Source organism: Rhinoraja longicauda, chromosome 42 (genome assembly GCF_053455715.1).
Source record: "Rhinoraja longicauda isolate Sanriku21f chromosome 42, sRhiLon1.1, whole genome shotgun sequence".
Lineage (NCBI taxonomy): Eukaryota > Metazoa > Chordata > Chondrichthyes > Rajiformes > Arhynchobatidae > Rhinoraja > Rhinoraja longicauda.
Window position 1 is genome coordinate 4,708,103 of NC_135994.1, and position 26,332 is coordinate 4,734,434.

At 53.9% G+C, this 26,332-nt stretch overlaps 5 protein-coding genes across 5 annotated transcripts; all 5 read right to left on the reverse strand.

Moving 5' to 3' along the window:
• Positions 1-7,744: 7,744 nt before the first annotated feature.
• On the reverse strand, positions 7,745-9,353 carry LOC144611962 (RNA 5'-monophosphate methyltransferase-like). Its single transcript, XM_078431319.1, has 2 exons — positions 9,321-9,353; positions 7,745-8,290 (listed from the first exon to the last, which is right to left on the reverse strand). The coding sequence occupies exons 1-2, from the start codon at positions 9,351-9,353 to the stop codon at positions 7,745-7,747; spliced, it is 579 nt and encodes a 192-aa protein (XP_078287445.1).
• Positions 9,354-14,880: 5,527 nt separating this feature from the next.
• LOC144611963 (RNA 5'-monophosphate methyltransferase-like) lies at positions 14,881-16,918 on the reverse strand. Its single transcript, XM_078431320.1, has 2 exons — positions 16,856-16,918; positions 14,881-15,598 (listed from the first exon to the last, which is right to left on the reverse strand). Exons 1-2 carry the CDS (start codon positions 16,916-16,918, stop codon positions 15,053-15,055), a joined length of 609 nt encoding a protein of 202 aa, XP_078287446.1. The 3' UTR covers positions 14,881-15,052.
• A 650-nt stretch (positions 16,919-17,568) lies between these two features.
• LOC144611964 (RNA 5'-monophosphate methyltransferase-like) lies at positions 17,569-19,177 on the reverse strand. The gene is made up of 2 exons (XM_078431321.1): positions 19,145-19,177; positions 17,569-18,114 (listed from the first exon to the last, which is right to left on the reverse strand). The coding sequence occupies exons 1-2, from the start codon at positions 19,175-19,177 to the stop codon at positions 17,569-17,571; spliced, it is 579 nt and encodes a 192-aa protein (XP_078287447.1).
• A 1,418-nt stretch (positions 19,178-20,595) lies between these two features.
• Positions 20,596-22,494, reverse strand: LOC144611965 (RNA 5'-monophosphate methyltransferase-like). Its single transcript, XM_078431322.1, has 2 exons — positions 22,432-22,494; positions 20,596-21,174 (listed from the first exon to the last, which is right to left on the reverse strand). The coding sequence occupies exons 1-2, from the start codon at positions 22,492-22,494 to the stop codon at positions 20,629-20,631; spliced, it is 609 nt and encodes a 202-aa protein (XP_078287448.1). The 3' UTR covers positions 20,596-20,628.
• A 334-nt stretch (positions 22,495-22,828) lies between these two features.
• LOC144611971 (RNA 5'-monophosphate methyltransferase-like) lies at positions 22,829-26,244 on the reverse strand. Its single transcript, XM_078431338.1, has 2 exons — positions 26,002-26,244; positions 22,829-23,640 (listed from the first exon to the last, which is right to left on the reverse strand). The coding sequence occupies exons 1-2, from the start codon at positions 26,242-26,244 to the stop codon at positions 23,095-23,097; spliced, it is 789 nt and encodes a 262-aa protein (XP_078287464.1). The 3' UTR covers positions 22,829-23,094.
• Between the last annotated feature and the right edge of the window lie 88 nt (positions 26,245-26,332).

The window sequence follows — 26,332 nt, forward strand, 5'->3', positions numbered from 1 at the left end:
CTGCCAGCCAGCCCTGTGGCCTTGGACATCCTAAATGCTCTAATGCACACCGAGCAGGGCTGGCTGGCAGGTGGCATCAGCCTGCAGAGTAGGCTCCTTTCCAGCACAGTCACAGTGGCCAGAATGGCCTCCTTCCCTGCCACCAGCTGTCTGCGATTGTATTTGTGCGTAACTCCAGATGCTGGGCTTGAACCCACAACCTTCTGAGCACCTGGAGTGGCTGAGCCGGCAGGATATCATGGGCCGGCGTGCACTCTTCTCACTAGGGGTTGCCAACTATCCCACTCCCAAATACGGGACAAGGTGACGTCACCGCCCCACGCCTCTTGTGACCTCACCCAGCCAGCGGCCACGTGCTCCCGCCCCACCAATGGAGGTCGCCCGGGCCGGGAGGCGGGTTGCTATGCAACCTCCATTAGGCGGCGCCCGGGCCTTGACTCTCTGGACCTAGACCATCCAGGCCTACACCATCCGGGCCTACACCATCGGGGCCTACAGCGTCCGGGCCTACAGCGTCTGGGCCTACAGCGTCGGGGCCTACAGCGTCGGGGCCTACAGCGTCGGGACCTACAGCGCCCCCTGGGCCTAATACGGGACAAGAGCAGTCCCGTACGGGACAAACCAATTTAGCCCAAAATACGGGATGTCCCGGCTAATACGGGACAGTTGGCAACCCTGAGCTTTCACCCACAGCTGGAATACCACTTCAGAATGAAGAGTGGGCTCACAGAGCCTCTTGCCCAGAGCAGGGGAATCGAGAACCAGAGGGCATAGGTTTAAGGTGAGGGAGGGAAAGATTTAATAGGAACCTGAGAGGTAACTTTTTCACACAGAGGGTGGTGGATGTTGCTAACTCAGCAACTCTACCGCTGGAACCTTTCCTAGACTGATCGTGGCCCTTTGAACCTGTTCAGCCATTCATCCAGATCACGGCTGATTTATTACACCAGTGATTTATTACATCCACGTTCCTTTGAATGAGCTGGGGTGACTGAACCACCAAGGTACTCACAGGGTGGAGGGTCCCATTAGCGAGAACAAAGGGCTGGTGCATGGAGTCAGAGATTAGTCACCGTCTCGTCTGGAGGCAGAGTGGTGAACACTCATTACCTCACTCAGCCCCGAGGGCTCTGCCCTTCTTCCCCACTGACCCCTGCTTCCACCCTCCTCAGCTGCTGGGAAGATGCTCCTTGCATCCTGCCTGCCAAGCCTCTCCCAGCCTGTTCCATTCTCCTGCCAGTCCCCACGCCAATGTGCACCTCACGTTCTGCTTGGGCAGCTCACACCCCAGCAGTATGAACATCGACTTATAACCATACAACCATATAACAATTACAGCACAGAAACAGGCCCGTTCGGCCCTACCAGTCCACGCCGACCTTTCTCTGACCTAGTCTCATCTACCTGCTCTCAGACCATAACCCTCCAATCCCCTCCCATCCATATACCTATCCAATTTACTCTTAAATAATAAAATCGAGCCAGCCTCCACCACTTCCACCGGAAGCCCATTCCACACAGCCACCACCCTCTGAGTGAAGAAGTTCCCCCTCATGTTACCCCTAAACTTTTGTCCCTTAATTCTGAAGCTACGTCCCCTTGTTGGAATCTTCCCCACTCTCAAGGGGAAAAGCCTACCCACGTCAACTCTGTCCGTCCCTCTTAAAATTTAAAAAACCTCTATCAAGTCCCCCCTCAACCTTCTACGCTCCAAAGAATAAAGACCCAACCTGTTCAACCTCTCTCTGTAGCTTAAGTGCTGAAACCCAGGCAACATTCTAGTAAATCTCCTCTGTACCCTCTCCAACTTCAAGTAGCCCTTGCATTCCCCTCTCTCTCCCCCCCCCCCCCCCCTTCCCAGTTCTCCGACCAGCCTGACTATCTCCGACTACGTTTTATCTCTGTTTGTTTTCTTGTCACCTTCTCCGAACTAACAATGATCTATTCTGCATCTTCCTTGACTGTGGTCCCCTTTGTCCTGTTTTCACACCTCGCACTTCCTTATCTATCTCCAGTTCTTGAGTTCCCCCAAACGTGGGTAAAAGACTGCGCATTCGACAGGCCAAAAGAGCGCCTCTCTCCTGTGAACTTGCAGAGGACTTGGGTGGGGAGAGAGGATTTGCCAAAATTTAGGTTCCTAAACGAGACAGAACAAGACTGGCCTCTCCCAGCCTGATCCATTCTCCTGTCAGTCCTCACGCCAAAGCTGCTGAGTCAGCACACCTGCAGAAAAACAACCATGACAGACGGGGGGGAAAATAGCTCATTGCCAGCGAAGCACACTAACCTAGGGCGGCAGCCAGAAAAGAACAAATGATGGGGGGATCAATTTGTGCGGCACGGTGGCACAGCAGGTAGAGCTGCTGCCTCACAGCGCCAGAGACCCAGGTTCCATCCTGACCGCGGGTGCTGTCTGTCCCCGTGACCTGCGTGGGCTTTCTCCGGGCGCTCCTATTCCCCCCCCCCACACTCCAAAGACGTACAGGTTTGTAGGCTACTTGGCTTGGTATCAGTGTACATTGTCCCTGGGGTGTGTAGGATGGTGCCAGTGTGTGGGGATCGCTGGTCGGCACCGACTCGATGGGCCGAAGGGGCCCGTTTCCCCGCTGTATCTCTAAAGGTTTCCAAATTGAAGACAGGGGAAGGTGACCTGTCAGGGACTAGTTGCGATGCCAATAGGTACATGAAGTCAACAGCAGATTGTAAGGCTTGCCACATCAGTCTGGTGAATGTTGAGGAGTGGGAGCTTTCTCACACTGAATGGCCATCTCCCCACAGAGGAGCCACATGGCTCTCTGCTGACACCTTGTGGCGTTGGGCAATATAACAAGCACCAGAGGGGGCACCCGAATCAGGCCGGCATCGATGTCACACCCCAGCAGCTTGAGGTTCAGTCCCAGCCCACACAGGTGCTTGTACACAGCTACACTGAAGTCCGACGGAGAGATTTATTTGCACCACGATTCACTTACTTGCAACGTGAACGAGTACAGTCAAAAAAGGACAAACATTTCACACAGAACGTCGAATGAGCCAAGTACCCCCTTACCCGCCTGAGGGAGGGTCTCGAGCCCAAACGTCACCCACTCCTTCTCCCCAGAGCCGCTGAGTTACTCCAGCACTTTCGTGTCTGACTTTGGTGTAAAACCAGCATCCTCAGTTCCTTCCCACACAACCCAGTTGAAGTGCTGGATCAACAAGAAGGGGTGCTGTAGAATAGAGGGACCCACGTGTACACAGTTCCCTGAAAGCGGCATCACAGGTGGACAGGGTGGCAAAGGGGGCAATATTGGCCACACAGTCACTCAGCTGGTAGAGCTGCTGCTTCACAGCATCAGAGAGTCAGATTTCACCCTGACCTCAGGTGCCAGCTGTGTGCGTGGAGATTGCATGTTCTCTGTGACCGCGTGGGTTTCCACCGGGTGCCCTGATTTCCTCCCACACGTGTGTGGGTTAGACGGTGAATTGGCCCTGTGCCAATTGCCCATGATGTGTAGGGGGTGGATGAGAAAGTGGGACAATTGAGAACCAGTGTGAACAGGTGATCGATGATCCACATGGACTCGGTGGGCCGAAGGGCCTGTTTCTAGGCTGTGCCTTTCAATCAATCAAACGCTGAATGAAAGTTGAACAAGATCTCCGCCCCCCCCCCCCCCCCCACTACTGCTACCCTCTAACATCAATGCAAGAGGAAACACGATTAAAAGGAGAAAAATCTAATCATGCAGTGGGCGTTTAGGGTGGTGCAGCAGGTAGAACTGCTGCCTCACAGCGCCAGAAACCCAGGTTCCATCTTGACTACAGATGCCATCTGTAAGGAGCTTGTACGTTCTCCCCGTGACCTGCGTGGGCTTTCTCCGGGCGCTCCTATTCCCCCCCCCACACTCCAAAGACGTACAGGTTTGTAGGCTACTTGGCTTGGTATCAGTGTAAATTGTCCCTGGGGTGTGTAGGATGGTGCCAGTGTGTGGGGATCGCTGGTCGGCACCGACTCGATGGGCCGAAGGGGCCCGTTTCCCCGCTGTATCTCTAAAGGTTTCCAAATTGAAGACAGGGGAAGGTGACCTGTCAGGGATTAGTTGCGATGCCAATAGGTACATGAAGTCAACAGCAGATTGTAAGGCTTGCCACATCAGTCTGGTGAATGTTGAGGAGTGGGAGCTTTCTCACACTGAATGGCCATCTCCCCACAGAGGAGCCACATGGCTCTCTGCTGACACCTTGTGGCGTTGGGCAACATAACAAGCACCAGAGGTTGCACCCGAATCAGGCCGGCATCGATGTCACAACCCAGCAGCTTGAGGTTCAGTCCCAGCCCACACAGGTGCTTGTACACAGCTACACTGAAGTCCGACGGAGAGATTTATTTGCACCGCCATTCACTTACTTGCAACGTAAACGAGTACAGTCAAAAAAGGACAAACATTTCACACAGAACGTCGAATGAGCCAAGTACCCCCTTACCCGCCTGAGGGAGGGTCTCGAGCCCAAACGTCACCCACTCCTTCTCCCCAGAGCTGCTGAGTTACTCCAGCACTTTCGTGTCTGACTTTGGTGTAAAACCAGCATCCTCAGTTCCTTCCCACACAACCCAGTTGAAGTGCTGGATCAACAAGAAGGGGTGCTGTAGAATAGAGGGACCCACGTGTACACAGTTCCCTGAAAGTGGCATCACAGGTGGACAGGGTGGCAAAGGAGGCAACATTGGCCACACAGTCACTCAGCTGGTAGAGCTGCTGCTTCACAGCATCAGAGAGTCAGATTCCACCCTGACCTCAGGTGCCAGCTGTGTGCGTGGAGATTGCATGTTCTCTGTGACCGCGTGGGTTTCCTCCGGGTGCCCTGATTTCCTCCCACACATGTGTGGGTTAGTCGGTGAATTGGCCCTCTGCCAATTGCCCATGATGTGTAGGGGGTGGATGAGAAAGTGGGACAATTGAGAACCAGTGTGAACAGGTGATCGATGATCCACATGGACTCGGTGGGCCGAAGGGCCTGTTTCTAGGCTGTGTCTTTCAATCAATCAAACGCTGAATGAAAGTTGAACAAGATCTCCGGCTCCCCCCCCCACTACTGCTACCCTCCAATATCAATGCAAGAGGAAACACGATTAAAAGGAGAAAAATCTAATCATGCAGTGGACGTTTAGGGTGGTGCAGCAGGTAGAACTGCTGCCTCACAGCGCCAGAAACCCAGGTTCCATCTTGACTACAGATGCCATCTGTAAGGAGCTTGTACGTTCTCCCCGTGACCTGCGTGGGCTTTCTCCGGGCGCTCCTATTCCCCCCCCACACTCCAAAGACGTACAGGTTTGTAGGCTACTTGGCTTGGTATCAGTGTACATTGTCCCTGGGGTGTGTAGGATGGTGCCAGTGTGTGGGGATCGCTGGTCGGCACCGACTCGATGGGCCGAAGGGGCCCGTTTCCCCGCTGTATCTCTAAAGGTTTCCAAATTGAAGACAGGGGAAGGTGACCTGTCAGGGATTAGTTGCGATGCCAATAGGTACATGAAGTCAACAGCAGATTGTAAGGCTTGCCACATCAGTCTGGTGAATGTTGAGGAGTGGGAGCTTTCTCACACTGAATGGCCATCTCCCCACAGAGGAGCCACATGGCTCTCTGCTGACACCTTGTGGCGTTGGGCAATATAACAAGCACCAGAGGTTGCACCCGAATCAGGCCGGCATCGATGTCACAACCCAGCAGCTTGAGGTTCAGTCCCAGCCCACACAGGTGCTTGTACACAGCTACACTGAAGTCCGACGGAGAGATTTATTTGCACCGCCATTCACTTACTTGCAACGTAAACGAGTACAGTCAAAAAAGGACAAACATTTCACACAGAACGTCGAATGAGCCAAGTACCCCCTTACCCGCCTGAGGGAGGGTCTCGAGCCCAAACGTCACCCACTCCTTCTCCCCAGAGCTGCTGAGTTACTCCAGCACTTTCGTGTCTGACTTTGGTGTAAAACCAGCATCCTCAGTTCCTTCCCACACAACCCAGTTGAAGTGCTGGATCAACAAGAAGGGGTGCTGTAGAATAGAGGGACCCACGTGTACACAGTTCCCTGAAAGCGGCATCACAGGTGGACAGGGTGGCAAAGGGGGCAATATTGGCCACACAGTCACTCAGCTGGTAGAGCTGCTGCTTCACAGCATCAGAGAGTCAGATTCCACCCTGACCTCAGGTGCCAGCTGTGTGCGTGGAGATTGCATGTTCTCCGTGACCGCGTGGGTTTCCACCGGGTGCCCTGATTTCCTCCCACACGTGTGTGGGTTAGTCGGTGAATTGGCCCTCTGCCAATTGCCCATGATGTGTAGGGGGTGGATGAGAAAGTGGGACAATTGAGAACCAGTGTGAACAGGTGATCGATGATCCACATGGACTCAGTGGGCCGAAGGGCCTGTTTCTCTGCTGTGTCTTTCAATCAATCAAACACTGAATGAAAGTTGAACAAGATCTCCGGCTCCCCCCCCCACTACTGCTACCCTCCAATATCAATGCAATAGGAAACACGATTAAAAGGAGAAAAATCTAATCATGTAGTGGACGTTTCGGGTGGTGCAGCAGGTAGAACTGCTGCCTCACAGCGCCAGAAACCCAGGCTCCATCTTGACTACAGATGCCATCTGTAAGGAGTTTGTACGTTCTCCCCGTGACCTGCGTGGGCTTTCTCCGGGCGCTCCTATTCCCCCCCACGCTCCAAAGACGTACAGGTTTGTAGGCTACTTGGCTTGGTATCAGTGTAAATTGTCCCTGGGGTGTGTAGGATGGTGCCAGTGTGTGGGGATCGCTGGTCGGCACCGACTCGATGGGCCGAAGGGGCCCGTTTCCGCGCTGTATCTCTAAAGGTTTCCAAATTGAACAGGGGAAGGTGACCTGTCAGGGACTAGTTGCGATGCCAATAGGTACATGAAGTCAACAGCAGATTGTAAGGCTTGCCACATCAGTCTGGTGAATGTTGAGGAGTGGGAGCTTTCTCACACTGAATGGCCATCTCCCCACAGAGGAGCCACATGGCTCTCTGCTGACACCTTGTGGCGTTGGGCAATATAACAAGCACCAGAGGGTGCACCCATTTTCTGCCGCCCTCTTTTGTGTGGGAAGCTGCCTGAGCCGCTGAGTTACTCCAGCATTTTGTCTTCACACTTGGTAAACCAGCACCTGCAGTTTATTCCTACACAATTGGATAACACCTGGGGCGGCACGGTGGCGCAGCGGTAGAGTTGCTGCCTCACAGCGCCGGAGACCCGGGTTCCATCCCGACCACGGGCGCCGTCTGTACGGAGTTTGTACGTTCTCCCCGTGAGTTTTCCCCGAGATCTCCGGTTTCCTCCCACACTCCAAAGACGTGCAGGTGTGTAGGTTAATTGGCTTGGTGTTGGTGTGAATTGTCCCCAGTGTGTGTGTGTGTGTGTGTGTGTGTGTGTGTGTGTGTGTGTGTGTGTGTGTGTGTGTGTGTGTGTGCGTGTGTGTGTGTGTGTGTGTGTGTGTGTGGGGGATAATGTTAGTGTGTGGGGATCGCTGGTCGGCACGGACTCGGTGGGCCGAAGGGCCTGTTTCTGCGCTGTATCTCTAAACTAAACAAAACTGATACGTCTCAGTTTTGACAAGACCTGGTTTTGACACCAAATTCATCCGTGACTATACAAAACACAGACAAGTTTAGAGTGTAAAAAGAGTTATAATTTCAACAGTTTCAAGGTGGATAGTTCGCTGTGCTAGAACGCACTTGGTTCAGCCTCAGTTCAAGGAGCATTTCTTAAAGAGCAGCAAACGCCTGTCCCAGTTGGTGTTCCCAAAACACCGGACCAGCTCCATGTTGCAATCGGCAACGAGGAACTGCTGAATCCTCCGGGCCACGTCCCCTTTGATGGCGAGGTTCTTGAAGTGGTCGAAGGAGGGGCTGCCGAGCCGGCGCTGTCGGCGTGCCGCTGAGCGGTAGCACTTCCAGGGCTGCGGCTCGATCAGCAGGGCCCGGCAGAGCCCAGACACCCACAGCAAGAAGTCTAGCAGCCCACGGTCGCCGTGGTGGAGGTGGATCCACATGGTCACGGACATGCAGAAGCAGATGTCAAAGGTGGCGCGCCGCCACCTGTCCAAGTAGGGCCGGAGCGCGGCCTCACGGGAAACGGGCTCCATCACGTCCAGGGTCACGTACCGGATGGAGTCGGGATAAGGGTTGGACTCTGTGGCTCGCCGGATCAGGCCGGCATCGATGTCACAACCCAGCAGCTTGAGGTTCAGTCCCAGCCCACACAGGTGCTTGTACACAGCCACACTGAAGTCCTACGGAGAGATTTATTTGCACCGTGATTCACTTACATGCAACGTAAACGAGTACAGTCAAAAAGGACAAACATTTCAAACAGAACGTCGAATGAGCAAAGTACCCCCTTACCCGCCTGAGGGAGGGTCTCGAGCCCAAACGTCACCCACTCCTTCTCCCCAGAGCCGCTGAGTTACTCCAGCACTTTCGTGTCTGACTTTGGTGTAATACCAGCATCCTCAGTTCCTTCCCACACAACCCAGTTGAAGTGCTGGATCAACAAGAAGGGGTGCTGTAGAATAGAGGGACCCACGTGTACACAGTTCCCTGAAAGTGGCATCACAGGTGGACAGGGTGGCAAAGGAGGCAATATTGGCCACACAGTCACTCAGCTGGTAGAGCTGCTGCTTCACAGCATCAGAGAGCCAGATTCCATCCTGACCTCAGGTGCTGGCTGTGTGCGTGGGTGACGTTTCGGGTCGAGACCCTTCTTCAGACTGATGTCAGGGGGCGAGACAAAGGAAGGATATAGGTGGAGACAGGAAGACAGTGGGAGATCTGGTAAGGGGGAGGGGAAGAGAGGGACAGAGGAACTATCTAAAGTTGGAGAAGGCAATGTTCATACCACTGGGCTGCAAGCTGCCCAAGTGAAATATGAGGTGCTGTTCCTCCAATTTCCGGTGGGCCTCACTCTGACAATGGAGGAGGCCCATGACAGAAAGGTCAGACTGGGAATGGGAGGGGGAGTTGAAGTGCTTGGCCACCGGGAGATCAGGTTGGTTAAGGCGGACTGAGCGAAGGTGTTGAGCGAAGCCATCGCCGAGCCTGCGTTTGGTTTCGCCGATGTAAATAAGTTGACATCTGAAGCAGCGGATACAATAGATGAGGTTGGAGGAGGTGCAGGTGAACCTCTGTCTCGCCTGGAAAGACTGTTTGGGTCCTTGGATGGAGTTGAGGGGGGAGGTAAAGGGACAGGTGTTGCATCTCCTGCGGTTGCAGGGGAAAGTGCCTGCTGCTTCACAGCATCAGAGAGCCAGATTCCACCCTGACCTCAGGTGCCAGCTGTGTGCGTGGAGATTGCATGTTCTCCGAGACCACGTGGGTTTCCTCCGGGTGCCCTGATTTCCTCCCACACGTGTGTGGGTTAGACGGTGAATTGGCCCTGTGCCAATTGCCCATGATGTGTAGGGGGTGGATGAGAAAGTGGGACAATTGAGAACCAGTGTGAACAGGTGATCGATGATCCACATGGACTCGGTGGGCCGAAGGGCCTGTTTCTAGGCTGTGCCTTTCAATCATTCAAACGCTGAATGAAAGTGGAACAAGATCTCCGGCTCCCCCCCCCCACTACTGCTACCCTCTAACATCAATGCAAGAGGAAACACGATCAAAAGGAGAAAAATCTAATCATGCAGTGGACGTTTAGGGTGGTGCAGCAGGTAGAACTGCTGCCTCACAGCGCCAGAAACCCAGGCTCCATCTTGACTACAGATGCCATCTGTAAGGAGCTTGTACGTTCTCCCCGTGACCTGCGTGGGCTTTCTCCGGGCGCTCCTATTCCCCCCCCACACTCCAAAGACGTACAGGTTTGTAGGCTACTTGGCTTGGTATCAGTGTAAATTGTCCCTGGGGTGTGTAGGATGGTGCCAGTGTGTGGGGATCGCTGGTCGGCACCGACTCGATGGGCCGAAGGGGCCCGTTTCCCCGCTGTATCTCTAAAGGTTTCCAAATTGAAGACAGGGGAAGGTGACCTGTCAGGGATTAGTTGCGATGCCAATAGGTACATGAAGTCAACAGCAGATTGTAAGGCTTGCCACATCAGTCTGGTGAATGTTGAGGAGTGGGAGCTTTCTCACACTGAATGGCCATCTCCCCACAGAGGAGCCACATGGCTCTCTGCTGACACCTTGTGGCGTTGGGCAACATAACAAGCACCAGAGGGTTGCACCCGAATCAGGCCGGCATCGATGTCACAACCCAGCAGCTTGAGGTTCAGTCCCAGCCCACACAGGTGCTTGTACACAGCTACACTGAAGTCCGACGGAGAGATTTATTTGCACCGCCATTCACTTACTTGCAACGTAAACGAGTACAGTCAAAAAAGGACAAACATTTCACACAGAACGTCGAATGAGCCAAGTAACCCCTTACCCGCCTGAGGGAGGGTCTCGAGCCCAAACGTCACCCACTCCTTCTCCCCAGAGCTGCTGAGTTACTCCAGCACTTTCGTGTCTGACTTTGGTGTAAAACCAGCATCCTCAGTTCCTTCCCACACAACCCAGTTGAAGTGCTGGATCAACAAGAAGGGGTGCTGTAGAATAGAGGGACCCACGTGTACACAGTTCCCTGAAAGCGGCATCACAGGTGGACAGGGTGGCAAAGGGGGCAATATTGGCCACACAGTCACTCAGCTGGTAGAGCTGCTGCTTCACAGCATCAGAGAGTCAGATTCCACCCTGACCTCAGGTGCCAGCTGTGTGCGTGGAGATTGCATGTTCTCTGTGACCGCGTGGGTTTCCTCCGGGTGCCCTGATTTCCTCCCACACATGTGTGGGTTAGTCGGTGAATTGGCCCTCTGCCAATTGCCCATGATGTGTAGGGGGTGGATGAGAAAGTGGGACAATTGAGAACCAGTGTGAACAGGTGATCGATGATCCACATGGACTCGGTGGGCCGAAGGGCCTGTTTCTAGGCTGTGTCTTTCAATCAATCAAACGCTGAATGAAAGTTGAACAAGATCTCCGGCTCCCCCCCCCACTACTGCTACCCTCCAATATCAATGCAAGAGGAAACACGATTAAAAGGAGAAAAATCTAATCATGCAGTGGACGTTTAGGGTGGTGCAGCAGGTAGAACTGCTGCCTCACAGCGCCAGAAACCCAGGCTCCATCTTGACTACAGATGCCATCTGTAAGGAGCTTGTACGTTCTCCCCGTGACCTGCGTGGGCTTTCTCCGGGCGCTCCTATTCCCCCCCCACACTCCAAAGACGTACAGGTTTGTAGGCTACTTGGCTTGGTATCAGTGTAAATTGTCCCTGGGGTGTGTAGGATGGTGCCAGTGTGTGGGGATCGCTGGTCGGCACCGACTCGATGGGCCGAAGGGGCCCGTTTCCCCGCTGTATCTCTAAAGGTTTCCAAATTGAAGACAGGGGAAGGTGACCTGTCAGGGATTAGTTGCGATGCCAATAGGTACATGAAGTCAACAGCAGATTGTAAGGCTTGCCACATCAGTCTGGTGAATGTTGAGGAGTGGGAGCTTTCTCACACTGAATGGCCATCTCCCCACAGAGGAGCCACATGGCTCTCTGCTGACACCTTGTGGCGTTGGGCAATATAACAAGCACCAGAGGTTGCACCCGAATCAGGCCGGCATCGATGTCACAACCCAGCAGCTTGAGGTTCAGTCCCAGCCCACACAGGTGCTTGTACACAGCTACACTGAAGTCCGACGGAGAGATTTATTTGCACCGCCATTCACTTACTTGCAACGTAAACGAGTACAGTCAAAAAAGGACAAACATTTCACACAGAACGTCGAATGAGCCAAGTACCCCCTTACCCGCCTGAGGGAGGGTCTCGAGCCCAAATGTCACCCACTCCTTCTCCCCAGAGCTGCTGAGTTACTCCAGCACTTTCGTGTCTGACTTTGGTGTAAAACCAGCATCCTCAGTTCCTTCCCACACAACCCAGTTGAAGTGCTGGATCAACAAGAAGGGGTGCTGTAGAATAGAGGGACCCACGTGTACACAGTTCCCTGAAAGCGGCATCACAGGTGGACAGGGTGGCAAAGGGGGCAATATTGGCCACACAGTCACTCAGCTGGTAGAGCTGCTGCTTCACAGCATCAGAGAGTCAGATTCCACCCTGACCTCAGGTGCCAGCTGTGTGCGTGGAGATTGCATGTTCTCCGTGACCGCGTGGGTTTCCACCGGGTGCCTTGATTTCCTCCCACACGTGTGTGGGTTAGTCGGTGAATTGGCCCTCTGCCAATTGCCCATGATGTGTAGGGTGTGGATGAGAAAGTGGGACAATTGAGAACCAGTGTGAACAGGTGATCGATGATCCACATGGACTCAGTGGGCCGAAGGGCCTGTTTCTAGGCTGTGTCTTTCAATCAATCAAACGCTGAATGAAAGTTGAACAAGATCTCCGGCTCCCCCCCCACTACTGCTACCCTCCAATATCAATGCAAGAGGAAACACGATTAAAAGGAGAAAAATCTAATCATGTAGTGGACGTTTAGGGTGGTGCAGCAGGTAGAACTGCTGCCTCACAGCGCCAGAAACCCAGGCTCCATCTTGACTACAGATGCCATCTGTAAGGAGTTTGTACGTTCGCCCCGTGACCTGCGTGGGCTTTCTCCGGGCGCTCCTATTCCCCCCCACACTCCAAAGACGTACAGGTTTGTAGGCTACTTGGCTTGGTATCAGTGTACATTGTCCCTGGGGTGTGTAGGATGGTGTTAGTGTGTGGGGATCGCTGGTCGGCACCGACTCGATGGGCCGAAGGGGCTCGTTTCCCCGCTGTATCTCTAAAGGTTTCCAAATTGAAGACAGGGGAAGGTGACCTGTCAGTGATTAGTTGCTGTGCCAATAGGTACATGAAGTCAACAGCAGATTGTAAGGCTTGCCACATCAGTCTGGTGAATGTTGAGGAGTGGGAGCTTTCTCACACTGAATGGCCATCTCCCCACAGAGGAGCCACATGGCTCTCTGCTGACACCTTGTGGCGTTGGGCAATATAACAAGCACCAGAGGGTTGCACCCGAATCAGGCCGGCATCGATGTCACAACCCAGCAGCTTGAGGTTCAGTCCCAGCCCACACAGGTGCTTGTACACAGCTACACTGAAGTCCGACGGAGAGATTTATTTGCACCGCCATTCACTTACTTGCAACGTAAACGAGTACAGTCAAAAAAGGACAAACATTTCACACAGAACGTCGAATGAGCCAAGTACCCCCTTACCCGCCTGAGAGAGGGTCTCGAGCCCAAACGTCACCCACTCCTTCTCCCCAGAGCCGCTGAGTTACTCCAGCACTTTCGTGTCTGACTTTGGTGTAATACCAGCATCCTCAGTTCCTTCCCACACAACCCAGTTGAAGTGCTGGATCAACAAGAAGGGGTGCTGTAGAATAGAGGGACCCACGTGTACACAGTTCCCTGAAAGCGGCATCACAGGTGGACAGGGTGGCAAAGGGGGCAATATTGGCCACACAGTCACTCAGCTGGTAGAGCTGCTGCTTCACAGCATCAGAGAGTCAGATTCCACCCTGACCTCAGGTGCCAGCTGTGTGCGTGGAGATTGCATGTTCTCCGTGACCGCGTGGGTTTCCACCGGGTGCCTTGATTTCCTCCCACACGTGTGTGGGTTAGTCGGTGAATTGGCCCTCTGCCAATTGCCCATGATGTGTAGGGTGTGGATGAGAAAGTGGGACAATTGAGAACCAGTGTGAACAGGTGATCGATGATCCACATGGACTCAGTGGGCCGAAGGGCCTGTTTCTAGGCTGTGTCTTTCAATCAATCAAACACTGAATGAAAGTTGAACAAGATCTCCGGCTCCCCCCCCACTACTGCTACCCTCTAACATCAATGCAAGATGAAACACGATTAAAAGGAGAAAAATCTAATCATGTAGTGGACGTTTAGGGTGGCACGGTGGCGCAGCAGGTAGAACTGCTGCCTCACAGCGCCAGAAACCCAGGTTCCATCTTGACTACAGATGCCATCTGTAAGGAGCTTGTACGTTCTCCCCGTGACCTGCGTGGGTTTTCTCCGGGCGCTCCTATTCCCCCCCACACTCCAAAGACGTACAGGTTTGTAGGCTACTTGGCTTGGTATCAGTGTACATTGTCCCTGGGGTGTGTAGGATGGTGCCAGTGTGTGGAGATCGCTGGTCGGCACCGACTCGATGGGCCGAAGGGGCCCGTTTACGCGCTGTATCTCTAAATGTTTCCAAATTGAAGACAGGGGAAGGTGACCTGTCAGTGATTAGTTGCTGTGCCAATAGGTACATGAAGTCAACAGCAGATTGTAAGGCTTGCCACATCAGTCTGGTGAATGTTGAGGAGTGGGAGCTTTCTCACACTGAATGGCCATCTCCCCACAGAGGAGCCACATGGCTCTCTGCTGACACCTTGTGGCGTTGGGCAATATAACAAGCACCAGTGGGTGCACCCATTTTCTGCCGCCCTCTTTTGTGTGGGAAGCTGCCTGAACCGCTGAGTTACTCCAGCATTTTGTCTTCACACTTGGTAAACCAGCACCTGCAGTTCATTCCTACACAATTGGATAACACCTGGGGCGGCACGGTGGCTCAGCGGTAGAGTTGCTGCCTCACAGCGCCGGAGACCCGGGTTCCATCCCGACCACGGGCGCCGTCTGTACGGAGTTTGTACGTTCTCCCCGTGAGTTTTCCCCGAGATCTCCGGTTTCCTCTCACACTCCAAAGACGTGCAGGTGTGTAGGTTAATTGGCTTGGTGTTGGTGTGAATTGTCCCCAGTGTGTGTGTGTGTGTGTGTGTGTGTGTGTGGGGGATAATGTTAGTGTGTGGGGATCGCTGGTCGGCACGGACTCGGTGGGCCGAAGGGCCTGTTTCTGCACTGTATCTCTAAACTAAACAAAACTGATACGTCTCAGTTTTGACAAGACCTGGTTTCGACACCAAATTCATCCGTGACTATACAAAACGCAGACAAGTTTAGAGTGTAAAAAGAGTTATAATTTCAACAGTTTCAAGGTGGATAGTTCGCTGTGCTAGAACGCACTTGTTTCAGCCTCAGTTCAAGGAGCATTTCTTAAAGAGCAGCAAACGCCTGTCCCAGTTGGTGTTCCCAAAACACCGGACCAGCTCCATGTTGCAATCGGCAACGAGGAACTGCTGAATCCTCCGGGCCACGTCCCCTTTGATGGCGAGGTTCTTGAAGTGGTCGAAGGAGGGGCTGCCGAGCCGGCGCTGTCGGCGTGCCGCTGAGCGGTAGCACTTCCAGGGCTGCGGCTCGATCAGCAGGGCCCGGCAGAGCCCAGACACCCACAGCAAGAAGTCCAGCAGCCCACGGTCGCCGTGGTGGAGGTGGATCCACATGGTCACGGACATGCAGAAGCAGATGTCAAAGGTGGCCCGCCGCCACCTGTCCAAGTAGGGCCGGAGCGCGGCCTCACGGGAAACGGGCTCCATCACGTCCAGGGTCACGTACCGGATGGAGTCGGGATAAGGGTTGGACTCTGTGGCTCGCCGGATCAGGCCAGCATCGATGTCACAACCCAGCAGCTTGAGGTTCAGTCCCAGCCCACACAGGTGCTTGTACACAGCCACACTGAAGTCCTACGGAGAGATTTATTTGCACCGCGATTCACTTACTTGCAACGTAAACGAGTACAGTCAAAAAGGACAAACATTTCAAACAGAACGTCGAATGAGCCAAGTACCCCCTTACCCGCCTGAGGGAGGGTCTCGAGCCCAAACATCACCCACTCCTTCTCCCCAGAGCCGCTGAGTTACTCCAGCACTTTCGTGTCTGACTTTGGTGTAATACCAGCATCCTCAGTTCCTTCCCACACAACCCAGTTGAAGTGCTGGCTCAACAAGAAGGGGTGCTGTACGATAGAGGGACCCACGTGTACACAGTTCCCTGAAAGTGGCATCACAGGTGGACAGGGTGGCAAAGGAGGCAATATTGGCCACACAGTGACTCAGCTGGTAGAGCTGCTGCTTCACAGCATCAGAGAGCCAGATTCCACCCTGACCTCAGGTGCCAGCTGTGTGCGTGGAGATTGCAGGCTCTCCGTGACCGCGTGGGTTTCCTCCGGGTGCCCTGATTTCCTCCCACATATGTGTGGGTTAGTCGGTGAATTGGCCCTCTGCCAATTGCCCATGATGTGTAGGGTGTGGATGAGAAAGTGGGACAATTGAGAACTAGTGTGAACAGGTGATCGATGATCCACATGGACTCAGTGGGCCGAAGGGCCTGTTTCTCTGCTGTGTCTTTCAATCAATCAAACACTGAATGAAAGTTGAACAAGATCTCCGGCTCCCCCCCCACTACTGCTACCCTCCAATATCAATGCAAGAGGAAACACGATTAAAAGGAGAAAAATCTAATCATGTAGTGGACGTTTAGGGTGGTGCAGCAGGTAGAACTGCTGCCTCACAGCGCCAGAAACCCAGGTTCCATCTTGACTACAGATGCCATCTGTAAGGAGTTTGTACGTTCTCCCCGTGACCTGCGTGGGCTTTCTCCGGGCGCTCCTATTCCCCCCCACACTCCAAAGACGTACAGGTTTGTAGGCTACTTGGCTTGGTATCAGTGTACATTGTCCCTGGGGTGTGTAGGATGGTGTTAGTGTGTGGGGATCGCTGGTCGGCACCGACTCGATGGGCCGAAGGGCCCCGTTTCCCCGCTGTATCTCTAAAGGTTTCCAAATTGAAGACAGGGGAAGGTGACCTGTCAGGGACTAGTTGCTGTGCCAATAGGTACATGAAGTCAACAGCAGATTGTAAGGCTTGCCACATCAGTCTGGTGAATGTTGAGGAGTGGGAGCTTTCTCACACTGAATGGCCATCTCCCCACAGAGGAGCCACATGGCTCTCTGCTGACACCTTGTGGCGTTGGGCAATATAACAAGCACCAGAGGGTGCACCCATTTTCTGCCGCCCTCTTTTGTGTGGGATGCTGCCTGAACCGCTGAGTTACTCCAGCATTTTGTCTTCACACTTGGTAAACCAGCACCTGCAGTTTATTCCTACACAATTGGATAACACCTGGGGCGGCACGGTGGCGCAGCGGTAGAGTTGCTGCCTCACAGCGCCGGAGACCCGGGTTCCATCCCGACCACGGGCGCCGTCTGTACGGAGTTTGTACGTTCTCCCCGTGAGTTTTCCCCGAGATCTCCGGTTTCCTCCCACACTCCAAAGACGTGCAGGTGTGTAGGTTAATTGGCTTGGTGTTGGTGTGAATTGTCCCCAGTGTGTGTGTGTGTGTGTGTGTGTATGTGTGTGTGTGTGTGTGTGTGTGTGTGTGTGTGTGTGTGTGTGTGTGTGTGTGTGTGGGGGATAATGTTAGTGTGTGGGGATCGCTGGTCGGCACGGACTCGGTGGGCCGAAGGGCCTGTTTCTGCACTGTATCTCTAAACTAAACAAAACTGATACGTCTCAGTTTTGACAAGACCTGGTTTTGACACCAAATTCATCCGTGACTATACAAAACACAGACAAGTTTAGAGTGTAAAAAGAGTTATAATTTCAACAGTTTCAAGGTGGATAGTTCGCTGTGCTAGAACGCACTTGGTTCAGCCTCAGTTCAAGGAGCATTTCTTAAAGAGCAGCAAACGCCTGTCCCAGTTGGTGTTCCCAAAACACCGGACCAGCTCCATGTTGCAATCGGCAACGAGGAACTGCTGAATCCTCCGGGCCACGTCCCCTTTGATGGCGAGGTTCTTGAAGTGGTCGAAGGAGGGGCTGCCGAGCCGGCGCTGTCGGCGTGCCGCTGAGCGGTAGCACTTCCAGGGCTGCGGCTCGATCAGCAGGGCCCGGCAGAGCCCAGACACCCACAGCAAGAAGTCTAGCAGCCCACGGTCGCCGTGGTGGAGGTGGATCCACATGGTCACGGACATGCAGAAGCAGATGTCAAAGGTGGCCCGCCGCCACCTGTCCAAGTAGGGCCGGAGCGCGGCCTCACGGGAAACGGGGTCCATCACGTCCAGGGTCACGTACCGGATGGAGTCGGGATAAGGGTTGGACTCTGTGGCTCGCCGGATCAGGCCAGCATCGATGTCACACCCCAGCAGCTTGAGGTTCAGTCCCAGCCCACACAGGTGCTTGTACACAGCCACACTGAAGTCCTACGGAGAGATTTATTTGCACCGCGATTCACTTACTTGCAACGTAAACGAGTACAGTCAAAAAGGACAAACATTTCAAACAGAACGTCGAATTAGCCAAGTACCCCCTTACCCGCCTGAGGGAGGGTCTCGAGCCCAAACGTCACCCACTCCTTCTCCCCAGAGCCGCTGAGTTACTCCAGCACTTTCGTGTCTGACTTTGGTGTAATACCAGCATCCTCAGTTCCTTCCCACACAACCCAGTTGAAGTGCTGGCTCAACAAGAAGGGGTGCTGTACAATAGAGGGACCCACGTGTACACAGTTCCCTGAAAGTGGCATCACAGGTGGACAGGGTGGCAAAGGAGGCAATATTGGCCACACAGTGACTCAGCTGGTAGAGCTGCTGCTTCACAGCATCAGAGAGCCAGATTCCATCCTGACCTCAGGTGCTGGCTGTGTGCGTGGGTGACGTTTCGGGTCGAGACCCTTCTTCAGACTGATGTCAGGGGGCGAGACAAAGGAAGGATATAGGTGGAGACAGGAAGACAGTGGGAGATCTGGGAAGGGGGAGGGGAAGAGAGGGACAGAGGAACTATCTAAAGTTGGAGAAGTTAATGTTCATACCGCTGGGCTGCAAGCTGCCCAAGTGAAATATGAGGTGCTGTTCCTCCAATTTCCGGTGGGCCTCACTCTGACAATGGAGGAGGCCCATGACAGAAAGGTCAGACTGGGAATGGGAGGGGGAGTTGAAGTGCTTGGCCACCGGGAGATCAGGTTGGTTAAGGCGGACTGAGCGAAGGTGTTGAGCGAAGCGATCGCCGAGCCTGCGTTTGGTTTCGCCGATGTAAATAAGTTGACATCTGAAGCAGCGGATGCAATAGATGAGGTTGGAGGAGGTGCAGGTGAACCTCTGTCTCACCTGGAAAGACTGTTTGGGTACTTGGATGGAGTTGAGGGGGGAGGTAAAGGGACAGGTGTTGCATCTCGTGCGGTTGCAGGGGAAAGTGCCTGCTGCTTCACAGCATCAGAGAGCCAGATTCCACCCTGACCTCAGGTGCCAGCTGTGTGCGTGGAGATTGCATGTTCTCCGAGACCACGTGGGTTTCCTCCGGGTGCCCTGATTTCCTCCCACACGTGTGTGGGTTAGACGGTGAATTGGCCCTGTGCCAATTGCCCATGATGTGTAGGGGGTGGATGAGAAAGTGGGACAATTGAGAACCAGTGTGAACAGGTGATCGATGATCCACATGGACTCAGTGGGCCGAAGGGCCTGTTTCTCTGCTGTGTCTTTCAATCAATCAAACACTGAATGAAAGTTGAACAAGATCTCCGGCTCCCCCCCCCCACTACTGCTACCCTCCAATATCAATGCAAGAGGAAACACGATTAAAAGGAGAAAAATCTAATCATGTAGTGGACGTTTAGGGTGGTGCAGCAGGTAGAACTGCTGCCTCACAGCGCCAGAAACCCAGGTTCCATCTTGACTACAGATGCCATCTGTAAGGAGTTTGTACGTTCTCCCCGTGACCTGCGTGGGCTTTCTCCGGGCGCTCCTATTCCCCCCCACACTCCAAAGACGTACAGGTTTGTAGGCTACTTGGCTTGGTATCAGTGTACATTGTCCCTGGGGTGTGTAGGATGGTGTTAGTGTGTGGGGATCGCTGGTCGGCACCGACTCGATGGGCCGAAGGGGCCCGTTTCCCCGCTGTATCTCTAAAGGTTTCCAAATTGAAGACAGGGGAAGGTGACCTGTCAGGGATCAGTTGCTGTGCCAATAGGTACATGAAGTCAACAGCAGATTGGAAGGCTTGCCACATCAGTCTGGTGAATGTTGAGGAGTGGGAGCTTTCTCACACTGAATGGCCATCTCCCCACAGAGGAGCCACATGGCTCTCTGCTGACACCTTGTGGCGTTGGGCAATATAACAAGCACCAGAGGGTGCACCCATTTTCTGCCGCCCTCTTTTGTGTGGTTAGCTGCCTGAGCCGCTGAGTTACTCCAGCATTTTGTCTTCACACTTGGTAAACCAGCACCTGCAGTTCATTCCTACACAATTGGATAACACCTGGGGCGGCACGGTGGCTCAGCGGTAGAGTTGCTGCCTCACAGCGCCGGAGACCCGGGTTCCATCCCGACCACGGGTGCCGTCTGTACGGAGTTTGTACGTTCTCCCCGTGAGTTTTCCCCGAGATTTCCGGTTTCCTCCCACACTCCAAAGACGTGCAGGTGTGTAGGTTAATTGGCTTGGTGTTGGTGTGAATTGTCCCCAGTGTGTGTGTGTGTGTGTGGGATAGTGTTAGTGTGCGGGGATCGCTGGTCGGCACGGACTCGGTGGGCCGAAGGGCCTGTTTCCGCGCTGTATCTCTAAACTAAACAAAACTGATACGTCTCAGTTTTGACAAGACCTGGTTTTGACACCAAATTCATCCGTGACTATACAAAACGCAGACAAGTTTAGAGTGCAAAAAGAGTTATAATTTCAACAGTTTCAAGGTGGATAGTTCGCTGTGCTAGAACGCACTTGGTTCAGCCTCAGTTCAAGGAGCATTTCTTAAAGAGCAGCAAACGCCTGTCCCAGTTGGTGTTCCCAAAACACCGGACCAGCTCCATGTTGCAATCGGCAACGAGGAACTGCTGAATCCTCCGGGCCACGTCCCCTTTGATGGCGAGGCTCTTGAAGTGGTCGAAGGAGGCGCTGCCGAGCCGGCGCTGTCGGCGTGCCGCTGAGCGGTAGCACTTCCAGGGCTGCGGCTCGATCAGCAGGGCCCGGCAGAGCCCAGACACCCACAGCAAGAAGTCTAGCAGCCCACGGTCGCCGTGGTGGAGGTGGATCCACATGGTCACGGACATGCAGAAGCAGATGTCAAAGGTGGCCCGCCGCCACCTGTCCAAGTAGGGCCGGAGCGCGGCCTCACGGGAAACGGGCTCCATCACGTCCAGGGTCACGTACCGGATGGAGTCGGGATAAGGGTTGGACTCTGTGGCTCGCCGGATCAGGCCAGCATCGATGTCACAACCCAGCAGCTTGAGGTTCAGTCCCAGCCCACACAGGTGCTTGTACACAGCCACACTGAAGTCCTACGGAGAGATTTATTTGCACCGCGATTCACTTACATGCAACGTAAACGAGTACAGTCAAAAAGGACAAACATTTCAAACAGAACGTCGAATTAGCCAAGTACCCCCTTACCCGCCTGAGGGAGGGTCTCGAGCCCAAACGTCACCCACTCCTTCTCCCCAGAGCTGCTGAGTTACTCCAGCACTTTCGTGTCTGACTTTGGTGTAATACCAGCATCCTCAGTTCCTTCCCACACAACCCAGTTGAAGTGCTGGCTCAACAAGAAGGGGTGCTGTACGATAGAGGGACCCACGTGTACACAGTTCCCTGAAAGTGGCATCACAGGTGGACAGGGTGGCAAAGGAGGCAATATTGGCCACACAGTGACTCAGCTGGTAGAGCTGCTGCTTCACAGCATCAGAGAGCCAGATTCCACCCTGACCTCAGGTGCCAGCTGTGTGCGTGGAGATTGCAGGCTCTCCGTGACCGCGTGGGTTTCCTCCGGGTGCCCTGATTTCCTCCCACATATGTGTGGGTTAGTCGGTGAATTGGCCCTCTGCCAATTGCCCATGATGTGTAGGGGGTGGATGAGAAAGTGGGACAATTGAGAACCAGTGTGAACAGGTGATCGATGATCCACATGGACTCAGTGGGCCGAAGGGCCTGTTTCTAGGCTGTGTCTTTCAATCAATCAAACGCTGAATGAAAGTTGAACAAGATCTCCGGCTCCCCCCCCACTACTGCTACCCTCCAATATCAATGCAAGAGGAAACACGATTAAAAGGAGAAAAATCTAATCATGTAGTGGACGTTTAGGGTGGTGCAGCAGGTAGAACTGCTGCCTCACAGCGCCAGAAACCCAGGCTCCATCTTGACTACAGATGCCATCTGTAAGGAGTTTGTACGTTCGCCCCGTGACCTGCGTGGGCTTTCTCCGGGCGCTCCTATTCCCCCCCACACTCCAAAGACGTACAGGTTTGTAGGCTACTTGGCTTGGTATCAGTGTACATTGTCCCTGGGGTGTGTAGGATGGTGTTAGTGTGTGGGGATCGCTGGTCGGCACCGACTCGATGGGCCGAAGGGGCCCGTTTCCCCGCTGTATCTCTAAAGGTTTCCAAATTGAAGACAGGGGAAGGTGACCTGTCAGTGATTAGTTGCTGTGCCAATAGGTACATGAAGTCAACAGCAGATTGTAAGGCTTGCCACATCAGTCTGGTGAATGTTGAGGAGTGGGAGCTTTCTCACACTGAATGGCCATCTCCCCACAGAGGAGCCACATGGCTCTCTGCTGACACCTTGTGGCGTTGGGCAATATAACAAGCACCAGTGGGTGCACCCATTTTCTGCCGCCCTCTTTTGTGTGGGAAGCTGCCTGAGCCGCTGAGTTACTCCAGCATTTTGTCTTCACACTTGGTAAACCAGCACCTGCAGTTCATTCCTGCACAATTGGATAACACCTGGGGCGGCACGGTGGCGCAGCGGTAGAGTTGCTGCCTCACAGCGCCGGAGACCCGGGTTCCATCCCGACCACGGGCGCCGTCTGTACGGAGTTTGTACGTTCTCCCCGGGAGTTTTCCCCGAGATCTCCGGTTTCCTCCCACACTCCAAAGACGTGCAGGTGTGTAGGTTAATTGGCTTGGTGTTGGTGTGAATTGTCCCCAGTGTGTGTGTGTGTGTGTGTGTGTGTGTGTGTGGGGGATAATGTTAGTGTGTGGGGATCGCTGGTCGGCACGGACTCGGTGGGCCGAAGGGCCTGTTTCTGCACTGTATCTCTAAACTAAACAAAACTGATACGTCTCAGTTTTGACAAGACCTGGTTTCGACACCAAATTCATCCGTGACTATACAAAACGCAGACAAGTTTAGAGTGTAAAAAGAGTTATAATTTCAACAGTTTCAAGGTGGATAGTTCGCTGTGCGAGAACGCACTTGTTTCAGCCTCAGTTCAAGGAGCATTTCTTAAAGAGCAGCAAACGCCTGTCCCAGTTGGTGTTCCCAAAACACCGGACCAGCTCCATGTTGCAATCGGCAACGAGGAACTGCTGAATCCTCCGGGCCACGTCCCCTTTGATGGCGAGGCTCTTGAAGTGGTCGAAGGAGGCGCTGCCGAGCCGGCGCTGTCGGCGTGCCGCTGAGCGGTAGCACTTCCAGGGCTGCGGCTCGATCAGCAGGGCCCGGCAGAGCCCAGACACCCACAGCAAGAAGTCTAGCAGCCCACGGTCGCCGTGGTGGAGGTGGATCCACATGGTCACGGACATGCAGAAGCAGATGTCAAAGGTGGCGCGCCGCCACCTGTCCAAGTAGGGCCGGAGCGCGGCCTCACGGGAAACGGGGTCCATCACGTCCAGGGTCACGTACCGGATGGAGTCGGGATAAGGGTTGGTCTCTGTGGCTCGCCGGATCAGGCCAGCATCGATGTCACAACCCAGCAGCTTGAGGTTCAGTCCCAGCCCACACAGGTGCTTGTACACAGCCACACTGAAGTCCTACGGAGAGATTTATTTGCACCGCGATTCACTTACTTGCAACGTAAACGAGTACAGTCAAAAAAGGACAAACATTTCAAACAGAACGTCGAATGAGCCAAGTACCCCCTTACCCGCCTGAGGGAGGGTCTTGAGCCCAAACATCACCCACTCCTTCTCCCCAGAGCTGCTGAGTTACTCCAGCACTTTCGTGTCTGACTTTGGTGTAAAACCAGCATCCTCAGTTCCTTCCCACACAACCCAGTTGAAGTCCTGGCTCAACAAGAAGGGGTGCTGTACAATAGAGGGACCCACGTGTACACAGTTCCCTGAAAGTGGCATCACAGGTGGACAGGGTGGCAAAGGAGGCAATATTGGCTATACAGTGACTCAGCTGGTAGAGCTGCTGCTTCACAGCATCAGAGAGCCAGATTCCACCCTGACCTCAGGTGCCAGCTGTGTGCGTGGAGATTGCAGGTTCTCCGGGACCACGTGGGTTTCCTCCGAGTGCCCTGATTTCCTCCCACATATGTGTGGGTTTGTAGTTGAATTGGCAGTGCCAGTAACCCAGGTTCCATCTTGACTACAGATGCCTTCTATAAGGAGCTTGTACGTTCTCCCTGTGACCGCGTGGGTTTACTCCGGTTTCCTCACATCCCAAAGAACTTAGAGGTTAGTAGGTTAATTGGCTTCTGTAATATTGGAAATTGTTCCTAGTGTGTGTTGGATAGTGCTAGTGTATGAGGTGATCGCTGGTCGGCATGGACTTGGTGGGCCGAAGGGCCTATTTCCACGCTGCATCTCTAATGTCTAAAAATAAATGCTTAGGGATGGTAATCTGTTACCCAGTAGGATAAAGGAGCTGGATAGATAATCCAGAAGCAAATTACATTGAAAGCATGATGAGATTAAATAGACAACTCTCCAACTTATTGAAACATAAAAGATTATTAAGGGATTGGACACGCTAGAGGCAGGAAACATGTTCCCAATGTTGGGGGAGCCCAGAACCAGGGGCCACAGTTTAAAAATACGGGACAGGCCACTTAGAACGGAGACGAGGAAAAACTTTTGAGGAAAAAGTTGTAAATCTGTGGAATTCTTTGCCTCAGAAGGCAGTGGAGGCCAATTCTCTGGATGCATTCAAGAGAGTTAGATAGAGCTCTTAATGGTAGCGGAGTCAGGGGGTATGGGGAGAGGGCAGGAACGGGGTACTGATTGTGGATGATCAGCCATGATCACATTGAATGGCGGTGCTGGCTCGAAGGGCTGAATGGCCACCTCTTGCACCTATTGTCTATTAAAAGAAACACCGGTTTAGAGCACCGTGCCTTCAGAGCGGTGTAATATTCTACGTAGAAGCTTCATCGAAGCAAGCAGCACATACTGAAGCATGGGCCACTGGATTGCTTGGAAAGAATAACTTTGCAGCCAAATAAATTTGCAGGTTTCCAATAACCTTGGCTGTTCTAAATACGCGATCATGGCTCAGAATCGCACAAACAGAATTACATTGACATTACTTGTCGCCATTGACCATACACTGACTGGTAAAGACACCCCACATCAGGGTGCCTTTACAAGTCAGCAAGAAAACGGACATCGGACTTGCACTCAAATCTCGGACGAGTCCGATGTCCGTTTTCTACACTAAACCCAATGCTGCCGCCAGGATTCCAGCGAAACTAAGCCCAAGACCAGGGCCCGGGAGGGGGGGGGGAATTATTGTCAACGTGAATGACCATCGCCCCATGGCTGGACCGGACTTGTCAAATTGAGCGACAGTCACAGGCCAAATCACCAACGGAAAGAGCGACTGTGGACAGAGACGGTTCTTGGCAGAAGTGATCCTGGCAACAATACTGGAGAGAGGCCCGCAGTGAGACTCGAGGGAGGCGAATGAATTGACTGCACGGCAGAGGACGACTGGCTTCGATACTAGGAAATCTGCCGCTGATATTAAATCTTTTAAACTGTTGCTTGCACACACTAAATGTTTTTTTTGGTCAGCAACTGCATGCATGAGGGGCTGCACGGTTATAGCCCAATAACTGTGCAGTAGCTGGGGCAGTGTCCACAAGACAAGACTAGGAAGAGGGGAGCTCCCTGTAGAGGGGGGGGGGAGGAGGGGGGGGGGGAGGGCGGGGGGGGGGGGAGGGAGTGCCCCCTGCACCCTAGGAGGGAGCTCCCTGTGGAGGGGGAGGGGGAGGGAGGGAGCGCCCCTTGCACTCTGTGGCGAAGGAGGGAGCTCCCTGTGGAGGGAGCGTCCCCTACACCCTGTGGCGAGTGCGGGAGGCGAGGGGGCATCTTTGAGGTGCGCTCCGGGCAGCGGCAGTCAATGATCTCCTCCCCCGGGCCCCGGGCAGAGAGGTGCCCCCCTACCCCAGTGTTGCAGCCCACGTCCAGCGCCAGCGACCCCGCTCCGCCTCCGCCTCCGCCTCCTCCCGCCGCCAATTCCGCCGCCAGATCGGCGGCCGGCAGCAGCCGCAGCCTCTCGGCCGCTGGGTTGAAGCGGTAGTAGTTGGTGAAGTTGCCGTACGGCGCGGCTCCGGCCTCCGAGCCGCCATTCTCCGCCTTCAGCCGCCCGCCCTCCTCCTCCTCCGCCTCGTCCATGGGGGCCGCCATTGCGAGTCCATCGCTGGACCGGGCTCCCCGAGCCCGAGCCGCGCACAAAGGTTCCGCCTTCGCTCCGCACCACCTTTATACTCTACAG